At 54.6% G+C, this 19,037-nt stretch overlaps 1 protein-coding gene across 1 annotated transcript; it reads left to right on the top strand.

Annotated features, from left to right (window-relative positions):
• Positions 1 to 1,881: 1,881 nt before the first annotated feature.
• Positions 1,882 to 14,307, top strand: Arhgef19 (Rho guanine nucleotide exchange factor 19). The gene is made up of 16 exons (XM_041652545.1): positions 1,882 to 1,994; positions 5,232 to 5,678; positions 6,016 to 6,297; positions 6,449 to 6,557; positions 6,625 to 6,701; positions 6,887 to 7,149; positions 8,029 to 8,189; positions 8,271 to 8,423; positions 8,562 to 8,691; positions 9,232 to 9,306; positions 9,396 to 9,485; positions 9,815 to 9,975; positions 11,224 to 11,382; positions 11,691 to 11,770; positions 13,107 to 13,211; positions 13,539 to 14,307. Exons 2-16 carry the CDS (start codon positions 5,261 to 5,263, stop codon positions 13,694 to 13,696), a joined length of 2,421 nt encoding a protein of 806 aa, XP_041508479.1. The 5' UTR covers positions 1,882 to 1,994; positions 5,232 to 5,260; the 3' UTR covers positions 13,697 to 14,307.
• The last annotated feature ends 4,730 nt before the right edge of the window (positions 14,308 to 19,037 follow it).

The raw sequence follows: 19,037 nt of genomic DNA, 5'->3' as shown, positions 1-19,037 counted from the left end.
AGGAGGAATAGAGGACTCCACTATGAATTTAAAGTCATCAATAAGAGGCTAAAGAACCCACTCCCAAGAAGAGTTCCCTGGGATCTGGGCATGCAGGTTTGGCATGCAAGAGGGTCTGAGTTCAACCCCCAGCATTGTGTGTGGTGGAGTTCTGTGTAATCCCAGCATTCAAAAAGGTAGAGGCGGGAAGCTCAACACGCTAAGATCCTCCTCTACATACCAAGTTTGAAAAAAAGAAGTCAGCTATCAGCTAGGCATCTCCCAATACACAGTCAGTGGGTAAGGATGTAGGCTCGGGGCGGGGTCAGACAGACCTGGATCTCAATACTGGCTATTCTTTTCTTTCTTTTCTTTTTTAACTTATTTATTTGTTGTGTACACTATAGTCTGCCCACATGCATGCCCGCAGGCCAGAAGAGGGCACCAGATCTCATTACAGATGGTTGTAAGCCACCATGTGGTTGCTGAGAATTGAATTCAGGACCTTTAGACAAGTAGGCAGTGCTCTTAACCACTGAGCCATCTCTCCAGCCCTCTTTCTTTTTTTTAAGATTTATTCATTTTTACTTTTTATGTGTATGAGTGCTTCGCCTGCGTGCATGTAACTGTGTGCACCCTGTACACGCCTAGCGCCCATGAAAGCCAGAAGAAGGTGTCAGATAATCTGAAACTGGAGTGACACACGGTGTGAGCCACCCTGTGAACGCTAGGGACCGAGTCTAGCTCCTCTGCAAGAGCAGCACAGACTCTTAACCACTGAGCCATCTCTCCAGCCCCTGGCTGTTCTTGTTAATTAAGTCCCTAGAACCTCACTGTCACCTTCTGTAAAGGGTGTGTGTGGAGGGGAAACCGCACAGATGGGACAGTGCTCATGTGTAGGGGCACAAGCCTTGTGTACTCACTCCCCTGCTACATGGTAGCAGCCACGGTAGGGGCTTCACAGGGTCCTGACAGACAGTAAGTGAATCCATGCACGTGAAGTGCTTGGCATGCAGGAAGCGTACTGGTTATTAACCCCATGGGCATCATCTTCATACCTACCCTACATACGCCTCTGAATAGCGCCCAATTGGCAATTTCAAGGTGCTCACACAAATGGTCGGTACACTAGGAGATAGGAAGCAGCTCTATGTTTTCCACAGACTTGGCAAAGTTGTGTGCCTGGCACCGAGCATGGACCCCCCCCTCCACCCTCACCCCTCCAACCTCTTATGGAGGCTGCCTTGGCTTCGGCTGTTTCCTTGGCCTTACTGAGAACTCTCTCCAGGTAGGCGTCTGGACTCTGGGAAGATTCCATTGGGGAGGCAGCTGCTACAGACCCAGAGGCTGGTCATTCCAGCAGACAGGGGTCAGTGGTGAGGAGTGGCCATACTGGAGGGGCTATCCAGAAAGGGCCCTCCAGAAGATAACTAGCTTCCAAGATTGACTTCTATCTCCCAGGCATGGGAGACAGTCATGTGTCCCCAATTTTCAGAGGTGGGATAGGTTCAGAGAGGGGCAGAGGAGGTCTCAGAATCCCTGAGGGGGATTCCAGGTTTGGAGGTTCCTTTGCAACCCTTCCAGGACGTCCTTCACTCCTACAAAATCCCCGCCTCTCCCCAGTACTTGGAAAGCTCCAAAAAGGGGTGTCTTACCTCTTAGGAGCAGAACCCTGCTAACCCCATCTTTAGGCAGCTGTCTGGGGTCCCTCAGAGCCTCTGGGAGGCATAGGACTCCCATTGTTCCAGCCCCCTCTTGTACCCGACTGGCCAAACCGGTTCTGGGGAAGGGGGGCGGGGAGCAGGCACGTCGAGACAGCCGCCTGCCTCTGCAAGGCTCCCTCACCCTCGCTTCCCCCCTCCCTGCCCCACACAATACCCAGGAGCTTGCATTGTCCAGCATTGGAGCCATGCTGGCATGGTCCTTTGAGGACTTGGCTACAACCCCATTGCCCCCAGGGTGGCCTGGAGCCCTGGACTGTACCAGCCGCTGGACGGAGGAGCTCCCTGGCTGAGGTAGGGCCCTGGGTCAACAGCCCAACCTCCTCTTGCTGTGTCCCGAGGGAGTCCTTTGTGCTGTGCCGCCTGCCCGCTGCTTCTAGCTTCAACCCGTTCTTGGCCTCCTGGGGCTCTGCTTGACTTGGAACCCCCTTTCCAGACAAGACTGCCATCTAGATTTTGTCCCTTAAGGAGAAAGGGAGTCTGGAAGGTCTGTTCTCTGAACAGGGAGTCAAGGGGTACTAAGAAGGGAAGGAAAAGCTGGGTACCGCGGGGCCAGAGGTGCTGTCCCGGACAACGGCAATGCTTTGGGATGCTCTGACACCTTGCTAGATAGACCTGTTGCCCTCTCTAACTAATAGTGCCTCTGCACAGACCACTCCCTGGCCTCTGCCAATCCTTCTTAGCCTGCAGAGACACCTTTGACACAGGCTTCATAGAGGAGAGTTCTGGGGGACCTCAGGGTCACTTGACACACAAGGACACCAAGGCCCAAGGAAGGGCTTTATAATTTGCCTAGGGCCTCACAGGACTGGCCAGTGTCAACACAGGACCTTGAACCTGGTTTCCAGAGTGACCCTTGCCTTGTGAGCACTCCTCTGTCTTGGGGTCACATCTAGAGCCAGCCACTTGAAGCCAGTCCTTCCTGACCTTTTATTTTAATGGAAAAGTGCTACACAGTCTTAAACCCGGCTTGGACCCAAATTACCAACATCAAGGCTAGGTGGGCTGTTGCCTGAAAAGCTACTTGAATGGTGTCTCGGCTTGACGGGCCATTGCCACAGCCGCTGGGTCAGGGGCACAGTGGGGCTGACCCACTCCCACACTTTCTGCCACCCTTTTTATAATTTTTTTTTTTTAATTTCGTATTCCAGAAAGCCCTGCACATTCCCTTAGCACCCTGGCCTTCTCCTCTGAGGTCTTAACTGAAGTTGCTCCGGCCTTAAGTTCCAGTGTTTTGGTGATTTACCTTATAAATCACAGGAGAGGGGCTCATTTCCTGTTCTCCAGGGGCTTCTAGGGCAGGGTGTGTTCTTATGCCTAAGAGAGACCCGTGTGGTGAACAGAGACTAACTGTGTCCCCTCCCACTTGTTACTACCACTGGCTGCTGGCCCAAGCCATTCCCCGCACCCCAAAGACTGAGAAAATGACCCCACTGGGGGACTGGCTATCGATGACAAGCCTCCCACCGTGCCCTGTGCCCGAGGCACCTCCTGTGCTCTGCCATTAATTCTTGTATTAGCAGTGAGGAAGTTGGTGCTAGCTCTCCTACAATGCTGGCTGAGGAAACCGAGGTTCACAGTGGCTTACCCAGCTGAGCACGGTAGTCTTGAGGGGCGAAGGCTAAATCAGGGAGTGAGTGAGGTACGGCTGTTGTTTTTGTTTGGGGGAGGGCCTCTGAGGACCAGTCAGTCTTCACCTCAGGCCTCCTAAGGCAGGGGTACGGGGAGAAGCAGGTGAGATACAAAGCAGGAGACTCAACCGTCCTCTACTAGGCCTACCCAGATGCTGTCTCTGGTTCAGGCTGGAGATTACTGCCCCATCTTTGTACTGGGTCCTTGCGGGTTTTAGCCTTGCAACCTTGAGCTGAGACCTACACCAGGAAGCCTTCCTGATGTACTCAGATTGGGCTGGGCCCAGCCCCCTACTGTGTTAGTGCCTGTGGCTTGTTTCTTGCCAACTCAGATTATAACCGCTTTTGGTTTTTGGCTCTCCCACCAGACTGGCAACCCCACTGGGCATGAGCTATTATTTGTTCATCTGTCTTCCTGTTTTTTGTTTGTTTGTATTTTTCCTGGATTTCCCATCGGCCTGGGCATCTGGTCACATCGGAAATCCTCGGTGTCTCCTGGTGTCTCAGGCTCTGGGCCTCAAGCGACTCAGCCTCTGTGGTTTCTCTTCTTCAGTCTCCCAGAGTCGCTTCCCGAGCTGTTGTCTCCAAGGCCGCTATTTCTCTGGGTCTCCCTCTCGTTTCTGTCAGACTGGGCACTGCTCCTTTGGCCCAAGGGGCCTCTGCAAGGGTCCTTGCTGCCCAGACTGCCCGCAACGCAGCCAGGCAAGTGTAGGCCCCCGCCCAGCCCCAGCCCGCTGCCTGCTCCCTCCCTCTCCTCGCCTCACCACAGGGTTTGATGAATCAAACCCTTTGTCTGGGTGGGATCTCCCCCAGCCAGCTGGGCAGAGAGAGGGCTTCCCCTGCCGGAGCAGGCAGGCAGCATCAGCAGCAGGCTTCGGTCTCTGCTGAAGAGGTGAGGGGCGAGAGGGAGGCCACAGAGGGCTCTGGGGCAGAGGCGGAAGGGGCTTGGACCTCTGGGCTCATCATTCTGTCCTGGGGTACTGGCAGACTGCCTGGGGATGGCATCCTGCCCAGAAACGGCCCATTCTGCCTGGTTTGATCTAGTGTCTGGGAGCTGGGACGGGGATAAGCCCCTCTGTCATCCCAAACTGGGGATTGGGCATCTCCTTGCTCTTCCCTGGGAGGGACTAATCTGGGTGGTGGCCTGCCTGCCAGTCTGTGACCCTGCCAGCCAGCCTGGCAAGGGTGTAGGCATCACTCAGCAAGAAGGCCTCAAGCCTGGGTATGGAAGGGGGTGGATAACTTCAGAACAAGGACATTGGGCCCGTATGTATCTGCATCCTGGTGTGTGTGTGTGTGTCTGCCTGGAGCCGTGTGAGGAAGCTTGTGTGTGTGTGTGTGTGTATGTGTGCGTGTCACTGAAAATTTCTAAGCCTATGTTACAAATCAAAACAAAAAAAAAAGTATGTGTCTATCCGCATTTGAGATGTCTCAAGTTATCTATGAAAGTATGTGTGCCGGATGAGAATGTGTGGCTGTGTGTTGGAACATGAATTTGTGTGACAACGTATGTTATCTATATGTCCGGTCACATGTCAATGTGTATTAGAAATTGTACAAGGTGATTGACAACGCAGATGTGGAAGTCGTGACGCCTGTGTGGAAATCCTGGCTCTACTAGTCGGTAGATAACCACTGTGCCTCCCTCTCCTCTTCTATCAAATGGGGGTAACGGCATCGGTGCGGAAGGCTGGTGGAGATTAACTGAGGGGCTACACGGGTGTTGCTCATTTAATAAGTACTGACTAACACTGACGATTACTAAAAGGGCATGTGAGTGTGTTTGTGTAGCTGCGCACACTTGTGCCCGCCAGAGGGGTTGCCCGGGCCCCCAGGACATGATGGCTCACCAGCACTGCCTGTTGTACTATATCTGGATCTCATCCCTTCTCCCCTCCAGGCCCAGGAGGGTGGCAGAGCAAAGGAGGAATGGACTGTGGGCCACCCGCAACCCTCCAGCCTCACCTGGCTGGACCACCTGGCACTGCCCGCCGCCCGGTAGCTGTGTGCCAGCAGGAAAGCCTGTCTTTCGTGGAACTGCCCTCTCTGCAGCCCCCAAGCCCAGTGTGTGTGGATCTTTTCCCCATTGCGCCTGAGGAGCTTCAAGCTCCTGGTAGTCGTTGGTCCCTGGCGACCCCTGCCCCTCTCCAAGGACTGTCATGGCCACCTTCCCCAGGAAGCCCAGATTCCCATATCTCCAGCAGTGGAGGAATGAGACCCAGCAGGGCTGGCAGCTGGCCCCACTGTCCTGGTGCCCAGCCCCCAACTCTGGTGGGACCCTGGAGCTCCCAACACATGCAGCCCCAGCGCAGGGCCAGCCATGGTGGCTCAGAGAAGAAGTCAGCCTGTGAGTCACCCTGGTGGGGGGGTGGGTCTTTTGGGGCAGCTGGGGGGGGGGACTGGGAGGCTCTTTTTGAACTCTCTAAACTTCAGAATGTCCCAAAAGACAGGACAAGTTTTACCGACAAGGGAAAGATGGCTCATAGGGTCCAAATGACTTGCCAACATTACATAACCAGTTTGGCTGCCGCTGTTCCAGTTCCCTTGCTCTCTGTGGTCAGGACCTCTGATATCCTGTTGCCCTGGGACATCTCATTTTGATGCTCAGGGTCATGCCACCACAACAAGAAGGAAGACGGGACAGACTACAGTGGAGGGCAGCTGTTATTTTACCCCACCCCTAGGGCGCAAGATCCAGGTATATCATAATGAAGAGGCCACTGGTGGCACCGAGACCGCCATGGGTCTTCTAGAGACTGGCCAGGCTACACATGAGCAGGCTCTATGTGCGGAAGAGCCCAGGCCACAGGAACTTTCCAGAAGCACCAGAGTGGGCCTTGAGGCTCAGGAGCGAAGGCGCTTCTCAGCCTCCGAACTGATGACGAGGCTTCACTCATCTCTGCGCCTGGGTCGCACGGCCACCAGGGCCCTGACCTCGGGGTCAGGTGCTGGAATCACCCGAGAAGGTAATCAGCTATTTTTCTATTTTTCCGGGCACTGAGGGCAGCCTGAGCCAGGCGTGCAGGGCGCAGCCTACCTACCGGTGTTAACATCGGGTGATCGGCCCCACGCACGTCGTTCTCTAGATCACCCACTCCCGGCTCTTGCTTTCTCTAGGGAAACTGCCTGTGAGGGAATCCCGAAGAGCGGAGATGAGGGTGGACAGTGTGTCGCTGCCAGCACCTGCTGACCCAAATGAGGTCCACGATGGTCTACTGGAGCCCAGGTACCTACCTCTCTCTTGGGGTTCGGGTTGGGGAGGGATGCAAAGAGGTCCTGACACTCTTTCCTAGGCTGGACACGCATGAAAAACCCTCTCAGGATCCCAGCAGCGCCACCGAGCGGCGCCAGTCCCGCTTCCTCCTTAACTGTATGTGCAGAGTTGCTGCGAAGGCGGGGGTGGGCGTGGGGGGCGGAGGGGATGGGACCGGGGCTTTGGAATCTGGGGAGTCTGCTTTTGGGAAATTGAGGTGGGTTGGCATGCAGTTGGTGCCCAGTTAGTGTTTCTAGCTTGGGTAAATGAGATCCTGAGATCCCGTCTCCCGCCCCGCCCAGCTGTCCTCTACCAGGAGTACAGCGACGTGGCCAGCGCGCGCGAGTTGCGGCGGCAGCAGCGCGAGGAGGAGGGCCCTGGGGACGGGGCGGAGGGCGCGGAGGAGGGGCCCGGGCCACCACGCGCCAACCTTTCCCCGAGCAGCTCCTTTCGCGCGCAGCGCTCTGCCCGAGGCTCCACCTTCTCGCTGTGGCAGGACATCCCCGACGTGCGCGGCAGCGGCGTCCTGGCCACGCTGAGCCTGCGCGACTGCAAACTGCAGGAGGTGAGGGGCGGGGCTAGAGGCAGGAGATGGGGACTCACGGGGAATTAGGGACTGTCCAGGTGGAGAAGGGGTGGGAGGACCTGGGAAAAGACTCGAGAGCCCGGCCTGGAAGCCAGGAAAAGGGGTGGGCAGAGTGGAGCCTCGTATGGGGCGAGGCCAGAAGCAGGTGATGGGGACCTTAGGGAGATGAAGGGCTTGTCGACTAGCAGTGGAAAGTGGCGGGGGAGGGCAGCATCTGTGCAGCCAGGAGAAGAGCCCGGAGGGTCTAAGACAGGGAGAAGCCTATGTCAGGAGCGGGACCAGAAGTAGTTGATCAGGAGACTCAGCTGGACCCAGGAACTGTCAAAGCGAAGGGTGGGGGAGAAGAAGTGGGAAGGTAGGGCTCCTAGAAGTCAGCTGGGAAGCTGGAGTGGGATCGGAGGGGCGGAGCCTAGGACGGGGCGGGGTCAAGGTCCGGTGCTGGGGACTTAGTAGGGGGTGAAGCGTGTCAACGCGGAGAGTGGGTGGGAGGACCAGGGAAAGCTTGGGTCCTCGGGTGCCAGGGGGAAGCCAGGACAGAGAGCTAGGTCAAGGACAGGACGGAGCAACACAGGAGCGGGGCCGTTGGAGAGCGCCCTCCCCGGTTGGGGGCGTGGCCAAGGGCAGGTGCTGGGCGTAGCCGAGCGCCACCGGCAGCGCTTGCTCTTGGGAAAGACTTCTAGTAGCGGAGCTTGTCAGCTGGCAGCTTTGGGCGCGCCCAGGCCCCACCTGGCGCCAGATTATCCGTAGGGCTGGGAAGGGGCAGGGCAGTGGTGTCTATTGAGGTCTCATCCTGTTGGGAGAGTTGAGACCCTGATCCTTGGCGGCCTGACTTTGCTCCCGGCCTCCACCCTCCCTTAGGCCAAATTTGAGCTGATCACCTCGGAGGCCTCCTACATCCATAGCCTGTCGGTGGCTGTGGGCCACTTCTTAGGCTCCGCGGAGCTGAGCGAGTGTCTGGGGACTCAGGACAAGCAGTGGCTATTTTCCAAACTGCCCGAGGTCAAGAGCACCAGTGAGAGGTGAGCAAGTGGCCCGGCCTGGCTAAGGGTGGGCACAGATGTCTGTAGTGGCGCTGTCCTTGACCTTGGCTCGCCTGGCAGGTTTCTTCACGACCTGGAACAGCGTCTAGAGGCCGACGTGCTGCGCTTCAGCGTGTGCGATGTCGTTCTGCAGCACTGCCCTGCCTTCCGCCGGGTCTACCTGCCCTACGTCACCAACCAGGCCTATCAGGAGCGCACCTACCAGCGCCTCCTGTAGGAGGGGCTCTGCGGTGGGGAGGGGGGCTTGGGTGGATGTAGGTGCAGAGGATCGGGTGGGACAGGTCCATCTGTGAGGCGTGGGGTGATGTGCAGAGAGCCACCTGTGACAGCACCTTCCTGCCCACTGTCCAGCCTAGAGAACCCCAAGTTTCCCGGCATCCTGGCCCGCCTAGAAGAGTCTCCCGTGTGCCAGCGGCTGCCTCTCACCTCCTTCCTCATCCTACCCTTCCAGAGGGTCACCCGCCTCAAGATGCTGGTAGAGGTAGCTCACTTCAGGAAGGGCGGGGAGGGAAAGGCTGGCCTGCCACCTGTGGTTGTTTTCGTTGTTATATCACGTTTGTCTTCCATTTTATCATATATTAATTATGAATAATAGGGTCCATTGTGACATTTCCATACACACATACCCATCTCCCTCTTCCCTTGTGTCCCCTCCCACTGGTCTTCTTCCTCTTCCCGGGTGACCCCTCCTTCTACTCTCATGTCTGTTTTGTGTGTGACCCAGTGAGTTTCAATAGGGCGTCTTAATGCAAGTGAGAACATGGGTGCCTTACTAGTGACCACCGTACCCAAGAACGTGTCTCTCTCTCTCTCTCTCTCTCTCCTCTCTCTCTCTCGCTCTCGTTCTCTTTCTCTTTCTCTCTTGCTCTCTCTCTCTCTCTCTCCCCTCTCTCTCTCGCTCTCGCTCTCTCTTTCTCTTTCTCTCTTGCTCTCTCTCTCGCTCTCTCTCTTGCTCTCTCTCTCCTCTCTCTCTCTCTCTCGCTCTCTCTCGCTCTCTCTTGCTCTCGCTCTTGCCCACCAGAACATTTTGAAGCGGACAGCACCAGGCTCCCAAGATGAGGACATGGCCACCAAGGCTTTCAGTGCACTCAAGGAGGTGAGCTCAGGGACTGGAGCTGTGGGCTCCTGAGGCCTCCCCTTCTCCTGGTGGGAGCCCAGATAACTCCCCACCCATCCCATCCCCAGCTGGTGCAGGAATGCAATGCCAGCGTGCAGTCCATGAAGAGGACTGAGGAACTCATTCACCTGAGTAAGAAGATCCACTTCGAGGGCAAGGTAGGGGAAAGCCCTTGCTGGGCTGGAGAGATGGCTCAGGGCTTAGAGCACTGGCTACTCTTCCAGAGGTCCTGAGTTCAATTCCCAGCACCCACATGGTGGCTCATAACCATCTATAACAGGATCTGATGCCCTCTTCTAACATGCTGGTATACATGCAGAGCCTCCATTCATAGAATATAAATACATTATAAAAAAATTTAAAAGAGGAAAGCTCTTGCTTCCTCCTTCCTCTGGGGACAGGGGGCCGGTAGTCACTGCCCATGATCTCCCTGGTCTGGACTCACCGCTGCTTCACCTGCCCTCCCTAATTGTCTATCTTTCTCCAGATCTTTCCACTGATCTCACAGGCCCGCTGGCTGGTGAGGCACGGGGAGCTGGTGGAATTGGCCCCCCTGCCGGCCGCACCGCCTGCCAAGCTGAAGCTGTCCAGCAAAGCCGTGTACCTTCACCTCTTCAATGACTGCCTGCTACTGTCCCGGAGGAAAGAGTGGGTGCTGGGAATATTTTTTAAATTAATATTTGTTATATGCGCACGGGTGTTTTGCCCACATGTATGTCTGTCTGTGCACTACCATGTGCGTTCAATCCCCAAAGCAGGGTATCAGATCCCCTGGAACTGGAGCTAGGGACAGTGGTGAGCTGCCTTGTGGGTGCTGGCTTCTGAACTCATCCCCTCGGAGGAGCAACAGGTGCTCTTAACCCCTGAGCCATCTCTCCAGCCCTTAGGATGGGCTTTGAAGAGTAAGAGTTTTGCGTTGAGAAGTGGTTTGGAAAAGACAGAAAAACTGTGTCGGAACAGAATGTGACTGGGGCATGGAGAAGCCAGGCAGTGGACCAGAGGAGAAAGAGCAGAAAGCCAGGATGGTGGCGCATGCCTTTAGTCCTGGCACTCAGGAGGCAGAGACAGAGATGGAGGGCAGCCATCCAAGTTCCAGGCCACAAGGGCTCTATAGTGAGGGCCTGTCTCCGAATAAATACACGAACAAATCAAAGAGAGGGGCGAGAAAAGGGAGCGGAGATTTTGAAGTCGCCGTGGAGGCTGGGCTCGTTCTGAGGGCAGGAGTGGGGTGTGCAGAGGAGCCGCATTCTGCTTCTGGCGGATTTGAAGGGTGGAGGGGTGGGAGGGACCAGAAACTCTTTTCCAGGCGAGCACAGATGGCCTAGAGGTGGCAGGTGCTTCAGGATGGGCAGATGCAGGAACGGGATGGCAGAGGAGGGGCCTGCTCCCTCTAGTGCATGTATGCGGGGAGGTGGACATGATGGTGGGGACTCGTGCACAGCGCAGCGTTGCTGGAGGGGAGCTGGGCCCTGTTTCTCTGCTAGGGTAACAAGCCCAGGATGCTGCCCTGCCTCCCAGCCTCTTTCCCTGCAAGGCCAGCAGCACCTGGTTCTGACTTCAGAACGGAGAAGCAGCTTCTGCTGGCTTGGTGCAAGTCACATGGGAGTCCATTTGGAGGCAGGGAAGGGTGCAAAAACAAGTATACCTGGGCTGGGGGCCTGGCTTCTGTTATCTTCTGCCAGCAGAAACCCAGGCAGTTGCACTCACAGCAATCCTCCTGTCTTAGCACCCTGAGCTCTGTTTAGATACCCTGATGAGAGGGCACCCAGTGAAGCCAGGCCTGGAGAAGCAAATGATCTTTCCTCCTCTTCCCTTCAGCTCACCTGGTCCTGGCGTGGCTCGGAGGGTAGGACCCAGGCTCTGTTGACCCTCCCTGCCCTGTTGTCTGTCCTCCAGGCTCGGGAAGTTTGCTGTTTTCGTCCATGCCAATATGGCTGAGCTGCAGGTTCGAGACCTGAGCCTGAAGCTACAGGGCATCCCAGGTCATGTGTTCCTGCTCCGGCTGCTGCATGGGCAGCGTGCCAGGCACCAGCTGCTGCTGAGAGCGCGTACTGAGTAAGCACTCCAAACCCCAAGCAAGGGTTGTGCTGAACCCCTGGGGCAGAGAGCGAGTCTGGATGGTGGGAGCAGTCCCTAAATTATGGCAGGTGGCATCGGGCACTGTGCCCCTCTATCAGGGAGGTAGCATGAGGCTGGAGTGCCCAGAGCTGGCATGAGGAAGAAGTGGGGTAGGAACATAGGCCTGGAGACTTGCGTGTAGCCCAGGATATCTGGACCTAACCCTAGCTCTGCCAGCTCAGGTTCCCAACCCCGCTCTGAGTCACTGTACTTTGCCTGTTATGACCACACCTCCCCCTCTGTAGAAGTGAGAAGCAACGATGGATCTCAGCCTTGCGCCCATCCAGCCCCCAGGAGGACAAGGAGGTCACCTGTGATGGAGAAGGTAGGACCCAGAACTCTCTGGGGTGGCTCTGAAGGCCACTGGGGGCTGGGTAGGATACACCCCATATGAACAGATAACCCATTTTGCAGACTATGAAAGAGAGATTCAGAGAGGCCGAGGGCCTCTTCTGGGTCCTCCCAGCTAGACAGAGCTGGATCTGGAGCCCACTGCTGTCTGTCTGTCTGTCTGCATTGGTTGTGAAGCAGATAGGCCTGGTGTGTACAGGGTGTGGGATGCAGGGTGAAAATGACGGCGTTAACAGGGTGAAGGATGCTCAGCTCCCTTGGATGTGATGTAAGGCTGGCAAGGCAGACTCCATCTATTGGGAAAGGATCTTGGTGGTGGGTAGGAGGTAGCCATAGACAGTGTTTGAACAGAGGCACGGTGTTGGATTATAGGTCTATGGAGCTGGAGTGGGGGCCGGGGAGAGACCTACTCCCAACAAGTACTTGCTGTGGGTGAGGCCAGGGACTGGACTCTGTAATTTCACTCATTTTATTTAATCCCAGTAGTGCTCCTGTTAGCTAGATTCACCGTCTTCAGTTTTTTTTACACCTCTGAAAACTGAGGTTCAGAAAAGTTAAATAATTTACCCAAGGTCACATAGTCAGCAGCTGAGCTGGGAATGGGGCCAAGTCTGGTCCCCCTCCCTCCCTCCCTCCCTCCCTCCCTCCCTCCCTTCCTTCTTTCTTCCCTTTTTGAGACGGAGTCTTGCTGTGTAGCCCAGTCTGGCCTTGAATTCAGAGCTAACGTCCTACCTCAGTTTCCCCTTGTACTGGTATTACAAGGATGAGCTGCCGCACCCAGCTCAAAATTGTTTGCGATGCTCAAGCCCATCTACTCTTCACAAAAAATAAAGCAGGGCAGATTCTCTGACTTGGGCTCAGAGTCCCACTAAGGCTGAGGACAAGCCCCCTACTCCAAACAGAGGCCACTGGGAAATGGCCCTGGGGGGTGGAGAAAGGACCTCTGGGCAGTTGCTCAGAGACCACAGGAGCCCCATGTGGCTGGAGCTGCATGAACCTGAGTAGAAAGAGGGTGGGAAGAAGAGCTGAGCCCAAGTGGGCAGTGTCCGCGCGTGAAGTCTGTGGGTCCTGAATAGGTCTTTAGATTTGAACTTTAGACACCCAGAGGACTGTCGAGGGGTACGTGGTGGGCATCTGGGGTTTGTATGGGAGTCTAGAGATCAACACAAGATGTTGCAGCAAGCTGGGGAGGTCAGCATCCATGGCCGGGAGCCTCAGGTTGGGGAAACTCATGCCTAGGATGGGCAGAGGAGCAACTGTGGCTCCCTCCCCTGACCTGGGGTCTCCTGGACCCCCCTCTTGGCTCTCAGACCGCCCCCAGGTCCAGTGTGTGAGGACCTATAAGGCCCTGCAGCCGGATGAATTGACTTTGGAGAAGACAGACATCCTGGCAGTGAAGACCCGGACCAGTGATGGTGAGAGCCAGGCCTTCCCAACAGCCCTTTGGAGGGGCAGAAGGAGGGGCAAGTGACCAACCTATCACAGGGAGAGGATGTGCAAATGGTGATCAGCCACAGTATTTGGGAATCCAGTTAGACCAAAGAAGGAACTTCCTGCTGGAGAATGGAGAATGACGGGGGAGAGTGGGAAATAGCCTCCTCAGAGAGGTGGAGTCCTTCCAGGGGCTGGTGACGCTAGGGTAACATCACCTGGCCCCCAGACTGGCGTCAGGCCCAGTTATTCCTTCCCAGGCCTGCCCAGCAGCCCTTCCGTGTCCCTGACACTGACTGCTGTGTCCCTAGGCTGGCTGGAGGGTGTGCGCCTGGCAGATGGTGAAAAGGGGTGGGTGCCGCAGGCCCATGTGGAGGAGATCAGCAGCCTCAGCGCTCGACTTCGCAACCTCCGAGAGAACAAGCGGGTGACCAGTGCCAGCAGCAAGCGGGAGGACCCTCCTGCCTGACGCTCCCCTGGGGCCCTACTGGGTCCCTTTCCCTGCTGTGGGCTTCTGTGTGTCTGGAGGCTTCTCTATAGGCACTGGGTGATAACAGTTCTGTAAATAAGCCCTGGCTGCCTCTGCTTGATGTCTGACCCCAGGGCCTTTGCACTGACTTCTCTGCCTGGGGAGCTCTGTCCCATCAGGAGGGTGTTGCCTGATCTCGCTGTCACCTGTCTCCAGGTGCCCCGAGGGCAGAGGAGCCTGTGTCTACCTGCTACTTTCCCCTCCGAGTAGCAAAGTGTCAAATCCAAGCAGGCTTGAATATTAAAATGACTCCATGAGTTTTTGTACTTGCCTCTTGCCGCTTGTGCTAAGAAAGCACCACCAGCTGGGCGGGCCTTGACCACTGCAGCTCCGAGGCCGGGGTTTAAAGTCCACCTGGGGTCCCAGGAGAGAGTTGTTCTTTGCCTCTGTGTGCTTGGTGGTTGCAGTGAACTGCACCCGCAGCCGGACCCCAGGCCCACTCCATGTTCTCTGCCTCCTGCTGTGAGCCTATGGCTACATTGGAGTCCACCTGGACCATCTTGCCATCGCAGTCTTGGCAAAACCATCTGACCCCACACTTCTCCCATGTTCTTCTGTTTAAAAACATTTTTTAAAGATTTATTTTATTTATCTATTTGGGGTTTTGTTTGTTTGTTTAGTTTTGATACAGGGTTTCTCTGTGTGACAGCCAGCCCTGGTTTTCTTGGAACTTGCTTTGTAGACCAGGCTGGCCTCAAACTCGGAGATCCACCTGCCTCTGCCTCCCAACTGCTGAGATTAAAGGCGTGTGATTTATTTTATTTTATGTGTATAGATGTTTTACCTGCATATAGGTATGTACACCATGTGCATGCAGTCCCTGGGAAGGCCAGAAGAGGGCAACAGATTCCTTGAAACTGTAGTTATGAATGGTTGTGAGACACCATGTGAGGGCTGGAGACCAAACCCAGGTCCTAGCCAGTGCACTTAACCCCTGAGCCACCTCTCCAGCCCCCAACATAGACTTTAAAGTATGAAACATTTGCCAGGTGGTAGTTGCACATACCTTTGATCCCAGCACTCGGGAGGCAGAGGCAGGGGGGTCTCTGAATTTGAGGCCAGCCTGGTCTACAAAGCTAATTCCAGGATAGCCAGGGTTACACAGAGAAACTGTCTCAAAAGAAAAAAAATCAAAACACAAAAACAAAAAGATGTGACATTCATAAGTCCTGGGAATAAGGACATAAACATATATTGTAGATATTTTTCAGTCCATCACAGATCTCAACAAAAGGGAGAGAGGAAACTGAGCCTGAGTCAAGGCTGGATCAAGTGGCTTGTTGCTGTCACTGAAGACCCAGCTATTCCTGTCCCTCCACTCTGCTCTTCCAATGCAGCTTCCTCCACAGGCTTCTACAGACCCTGCATGGAAGAAAACTGTCAGAATTTCCAGGTGGAGTCCTAGAATTCTCTGTGATTGGACTAGCTTGGATCCCATGGTTTCTTCTGGTCTCATCTAGGCCTACTGTGTGATGTTAGGCCCTACTAAGTGTGGTAGCTTTCTGTCATTGCAACCAAGTGCCTGAAACAGTCAGCTTAAGAAGAAAAGTTTCTTTTAAATCCCCAGAGTTTTCAGTCCAGAGTCAGCTGGCCCTGGTGCTTTGGGCCTGTGGGGAGCCCAGTAGTTCATGGTGGGCATACTTGGCAGACAGGGAGATGTGGGGGTCTCTGTATCCCTCCAAGGCCATGCTCCCAATGACCCAATACCTCCCAGGTAGACTTGCCATTGTCCGCCACCTCTAACACTGCCTCAGGATGCTACACTTCAGTACCTTGGCTTCTGGGTACACTCAGATGCCAACGGTAACCCTAGGCAACCCTAGACTGTGTGCACAGGCTTGAGAGGCAAGCCGCGCAGGGTCTACCCTGGAGTCCCGTGGGTCTCTGAGTGAAAACCACTGCTGGGGCACCCCTGCTGATCCAGAGGGTGAAACAGCTGGGAATAATGGCTGTGAGCAGTTGGGGTTTGGGGCCTTCTTCAGGTCTTAGAAAATGAGGGCGAGACCAGCCTGGTCTACAAGAGCTAGTTCCAAGACAGGCTCCAAAACCACAGAGAAACCCTGTCTCGAAAAACCAAAAAAAAAAAAGAAAAGAAAAGAAAATGAGGGGACCCAGGCATGGTGGTGCATACCTGGAACCCCAGCACTAGAGAGACAGAGGCAGGTGGATTTCTGTGAGTTCCAGAACAGCCAGAGCTACGTAGTGAAACTCTGTTCTGTAGTGAGGTTTTGTTTGTGCTCTAGCAAATAAAGCTTGCCTGAAGATCAGAGGACAGAGCTAACCACTAGCTAATCATAGAGGTCTGGAGGTCTGTACAGACAGACAGGAAGTGATATGGCTGGGCAGGGAGAGGAATATAAGGCGGGAGGAGTTAGCAAGGTCAGAGTTGGCTGTGGCTTGCTCCTTTGTCTCTGATCTTTCAGCATTTACCCCGATATCTGGATCCAGGTTTTTATTATTAAGACCAATTAGAACTGTTCCCCAAAAGGGGGGGGGAGGGACAGAAGGCATTAGTAGCCCTAGCCATGGGTGGGCCAGGAAGGAATGCTGAGTAGGGCTTTAGGACAATGTAGGATAGGTCTTTCTCTTTCTCCTGCTTGTCCTGATTGGCTCTACCTCTGACCCTGCATCCCAGTCGCTCTTTGGTTTTCTTGGTGTTTTTAGGTAGGGCCATGTAGTCCAGGCTAGCTCAAACTCCCAGTGTAACCTAGGATGACCCTGCACAGGAGTCCTTCCTTTTGCCTGCACCTCCCGGCGCTGGGAACTGACTCAGGTTCCTGTGGTGCTGAGGAGGGGACCCGGCTTTGTGTAGGAGGCAAGCCTCCTAACTGAGAAGCATCCTTGGCCGCAGAACTGGCTTCTGTGTTTATGGTTTCGGACCCTCCCTAAAACCCAGGTGGGCCTCCTTCCTTTCCACTCTCCCCACATGACTGCGAGTTGCCCGGGTTTCACGCTGGCTACTCTGCCATCTCCTGTCCACCCTCTCACTTCCCTGTCTGCCGGACTCAGCTTCTCAGTTTTCCCTTGTTTTTCCTGACCTGGGCAATTTTGAGGCATTCTGGTTGGTATTTTTTAGACGATCCTGCAATTTGGGTGTATCTGATGTTTTTCTCATGACGAAGCAGGAGTTACTGCGGCTTTGGGCAAAAACCCCACAGAGGTAAACAGAGTCCTCTGCTCATGAGGTCAGGAGGCACGTGATGGCCGCGTGGCTCACCACCAGGGTTGATTTTTTTTTCCTTTCCTCCCCACCCCCTCTCTTTTAGCATGGTAGCCCAGGCTAGCTTCAAACTCAAGGTGATCCTCAGACATCTTCTTCCCTTCCCAAGTGCTGTCATGACAGGGATGAACCTCCAAGCCTAGATGATGTTGATTTAAAAAGAAAAGCTTAAGAGAGGGTCTCAGTGTGGCCTGATCCTCCGGCCTCCCCCTCTGAGTGCTCAGATAACAGACACAGGCCGTGACACCCCACGTTCAAAAACCATTTTGAGGGGAGATGCTAGAGATGTTTGGCTCACCTTCCTCTCTCCCTCCTTCCCTCTCCCTCCCTCCCTCTCTTCTTCCTTGCTAGGTTGGGGATGGAACCCAGAGCCCCACACAAGCCTGGCAAACCTGTAGCACTGGCCTAGACCCAAAGCCCTGCTGGAACAGGCGTCTCCAGTGTCCTTTGTGTTCTTCCACAAGGCAGGTCCACCCCTTCACCTCTTTCATCCTGTCTGCCTGGCCTGTCTGTCACCAGGACTCCTTAGTCTTTGGATTGTGCTCCATTGTCATAGTGTTGACTTTTATTTGAGCTGTTCTAGCTGACTGGGTGTGGCAGTGCACACCTACAACCCCAGCATTCCCTTGGAAGGGTGAGGGGCTCAGTCAGGATGGCAGCAAGGAGGCCAGTCTGAGCTACATAGACAGGCCAGGCTGTAGAAGAGACAACCCTGAGCTCTCTGGGGTTCATCCTGGCCTATGTGTGTAGCATCCCCTTCAGAGCTCGCACTCCAGGGTGCTGCAGACTCGAGTTCTGCCCAGGAAGAGTGCGGCTCTTTCCACATTTTGGACAGTAAAGTTATCTATTCCTGCTGAGACACTACGGCCTCTGGTCCTCAGGCAGAGGGGAAATTCATCTATACGTTACACGTATTTATTCTATATTTTTTACTTATGGGGAGGGGCTGTGTGTGCCACAGTGCTTGTGTGGGGATCAGAGGGCAGCAGAGAGAAACAGAGCAGTTTCTCTTCCACCTGTGGGTTTCTGTGGACTGAACTCAGGCCATCAAGCTTGGTGGCAAGCACCTTTGCCACCTTGCTGAGCCAACTTGCTGGCCCAAATTCATATATTTTATATCCACATACCATGAATCTAAGAAGACATCAAGCCCCTTTAAGGCTTTCTGCTTCAGGGATGACAATGGCAGAGCCCAGAGGGATAAAGAGACAAGCCATGCTCTGGAAGACAACACAGACAAAGGTGCCTTTGTGGGCAGAGCTTCTGGCTTTCCTCCCTCCAGCCCCGAGGACTCCAGACACTCAGGCCAAGAGTGGGAGTCCCGAGTGGAGTGTGGACCAGGCCTCTGAGATCCTCCAGTGCTGAGTCTCACTGCACAGGGGCAACCGAGGCTGGCACCTCTCATGGAGTAGGGCAGAAGGAGCTGCATGAATAATTCCTGCACTCAGGAGTGAGCACAGGCAGGTGAGCCCTGAGTTCTTGGCCAGTCTGGTCTACATAGTGAGTACCATGTCAGCCAAAACCATGCAGTGAGATCCTGTAAGGACCTGACTTTGCAAACTCCATTTTATAAAGTTTTTAATATTATATTATTATGTATACAATATCCTTTCTGCGTGTATGTCTGAAGGCCAGAAGAGGGCACCAGACCTCATTACAGATGGGGTTGTGAGCCACCATGTGGTTGCTGGGAATCGAACTCAGGACCTTTGGCTCGTCTCTCCAGCCCACAAACTCCATTTTAAAGAAGGGGCTTCCTCTTAGGCCATATAATGAGCTGGGGGGGGGGTGATCTCAGCTTCAGAAATGCGCTGCCACAGCAGAAATCTGAACAGATGCCCTAAAAATGCCCAATTAAGAAGATAGGGAGCAGGGCCATAAAGTTTAACGAGGTCCAGATGTTCTTGGGAGACATCCTGTCCTTGAACATACCTTGTCAGTAATTTATGGCTCTTTGTTAGTTAGTTTTTTGTGCCCAAAAACTGACCAATGGTTTCAGAAACTACCTTATCCTATGTCCTTCTTACCCAATCCCAAAATGGCAGGACATAAACTTTCCTG

The sequence above is a fragment of the Microtus oregoni genome, unplaced genomic scaffold (genome assembly GCF_018167655.1).
Source record: "Microtus oregoni isolate MIOR12 unplaced genomic scaffold, Mior012 000005F_ref0000423, whole genome shotgun sequence".
NCBI lineage: Eukaryota > Metazoa > Chordata > Mammalia > Rodentia > Cricetidae > Microtus > Microtus oregoni.
This window is presented reverse-complemented; position numbering and strand designations above follow the sequence as displayed.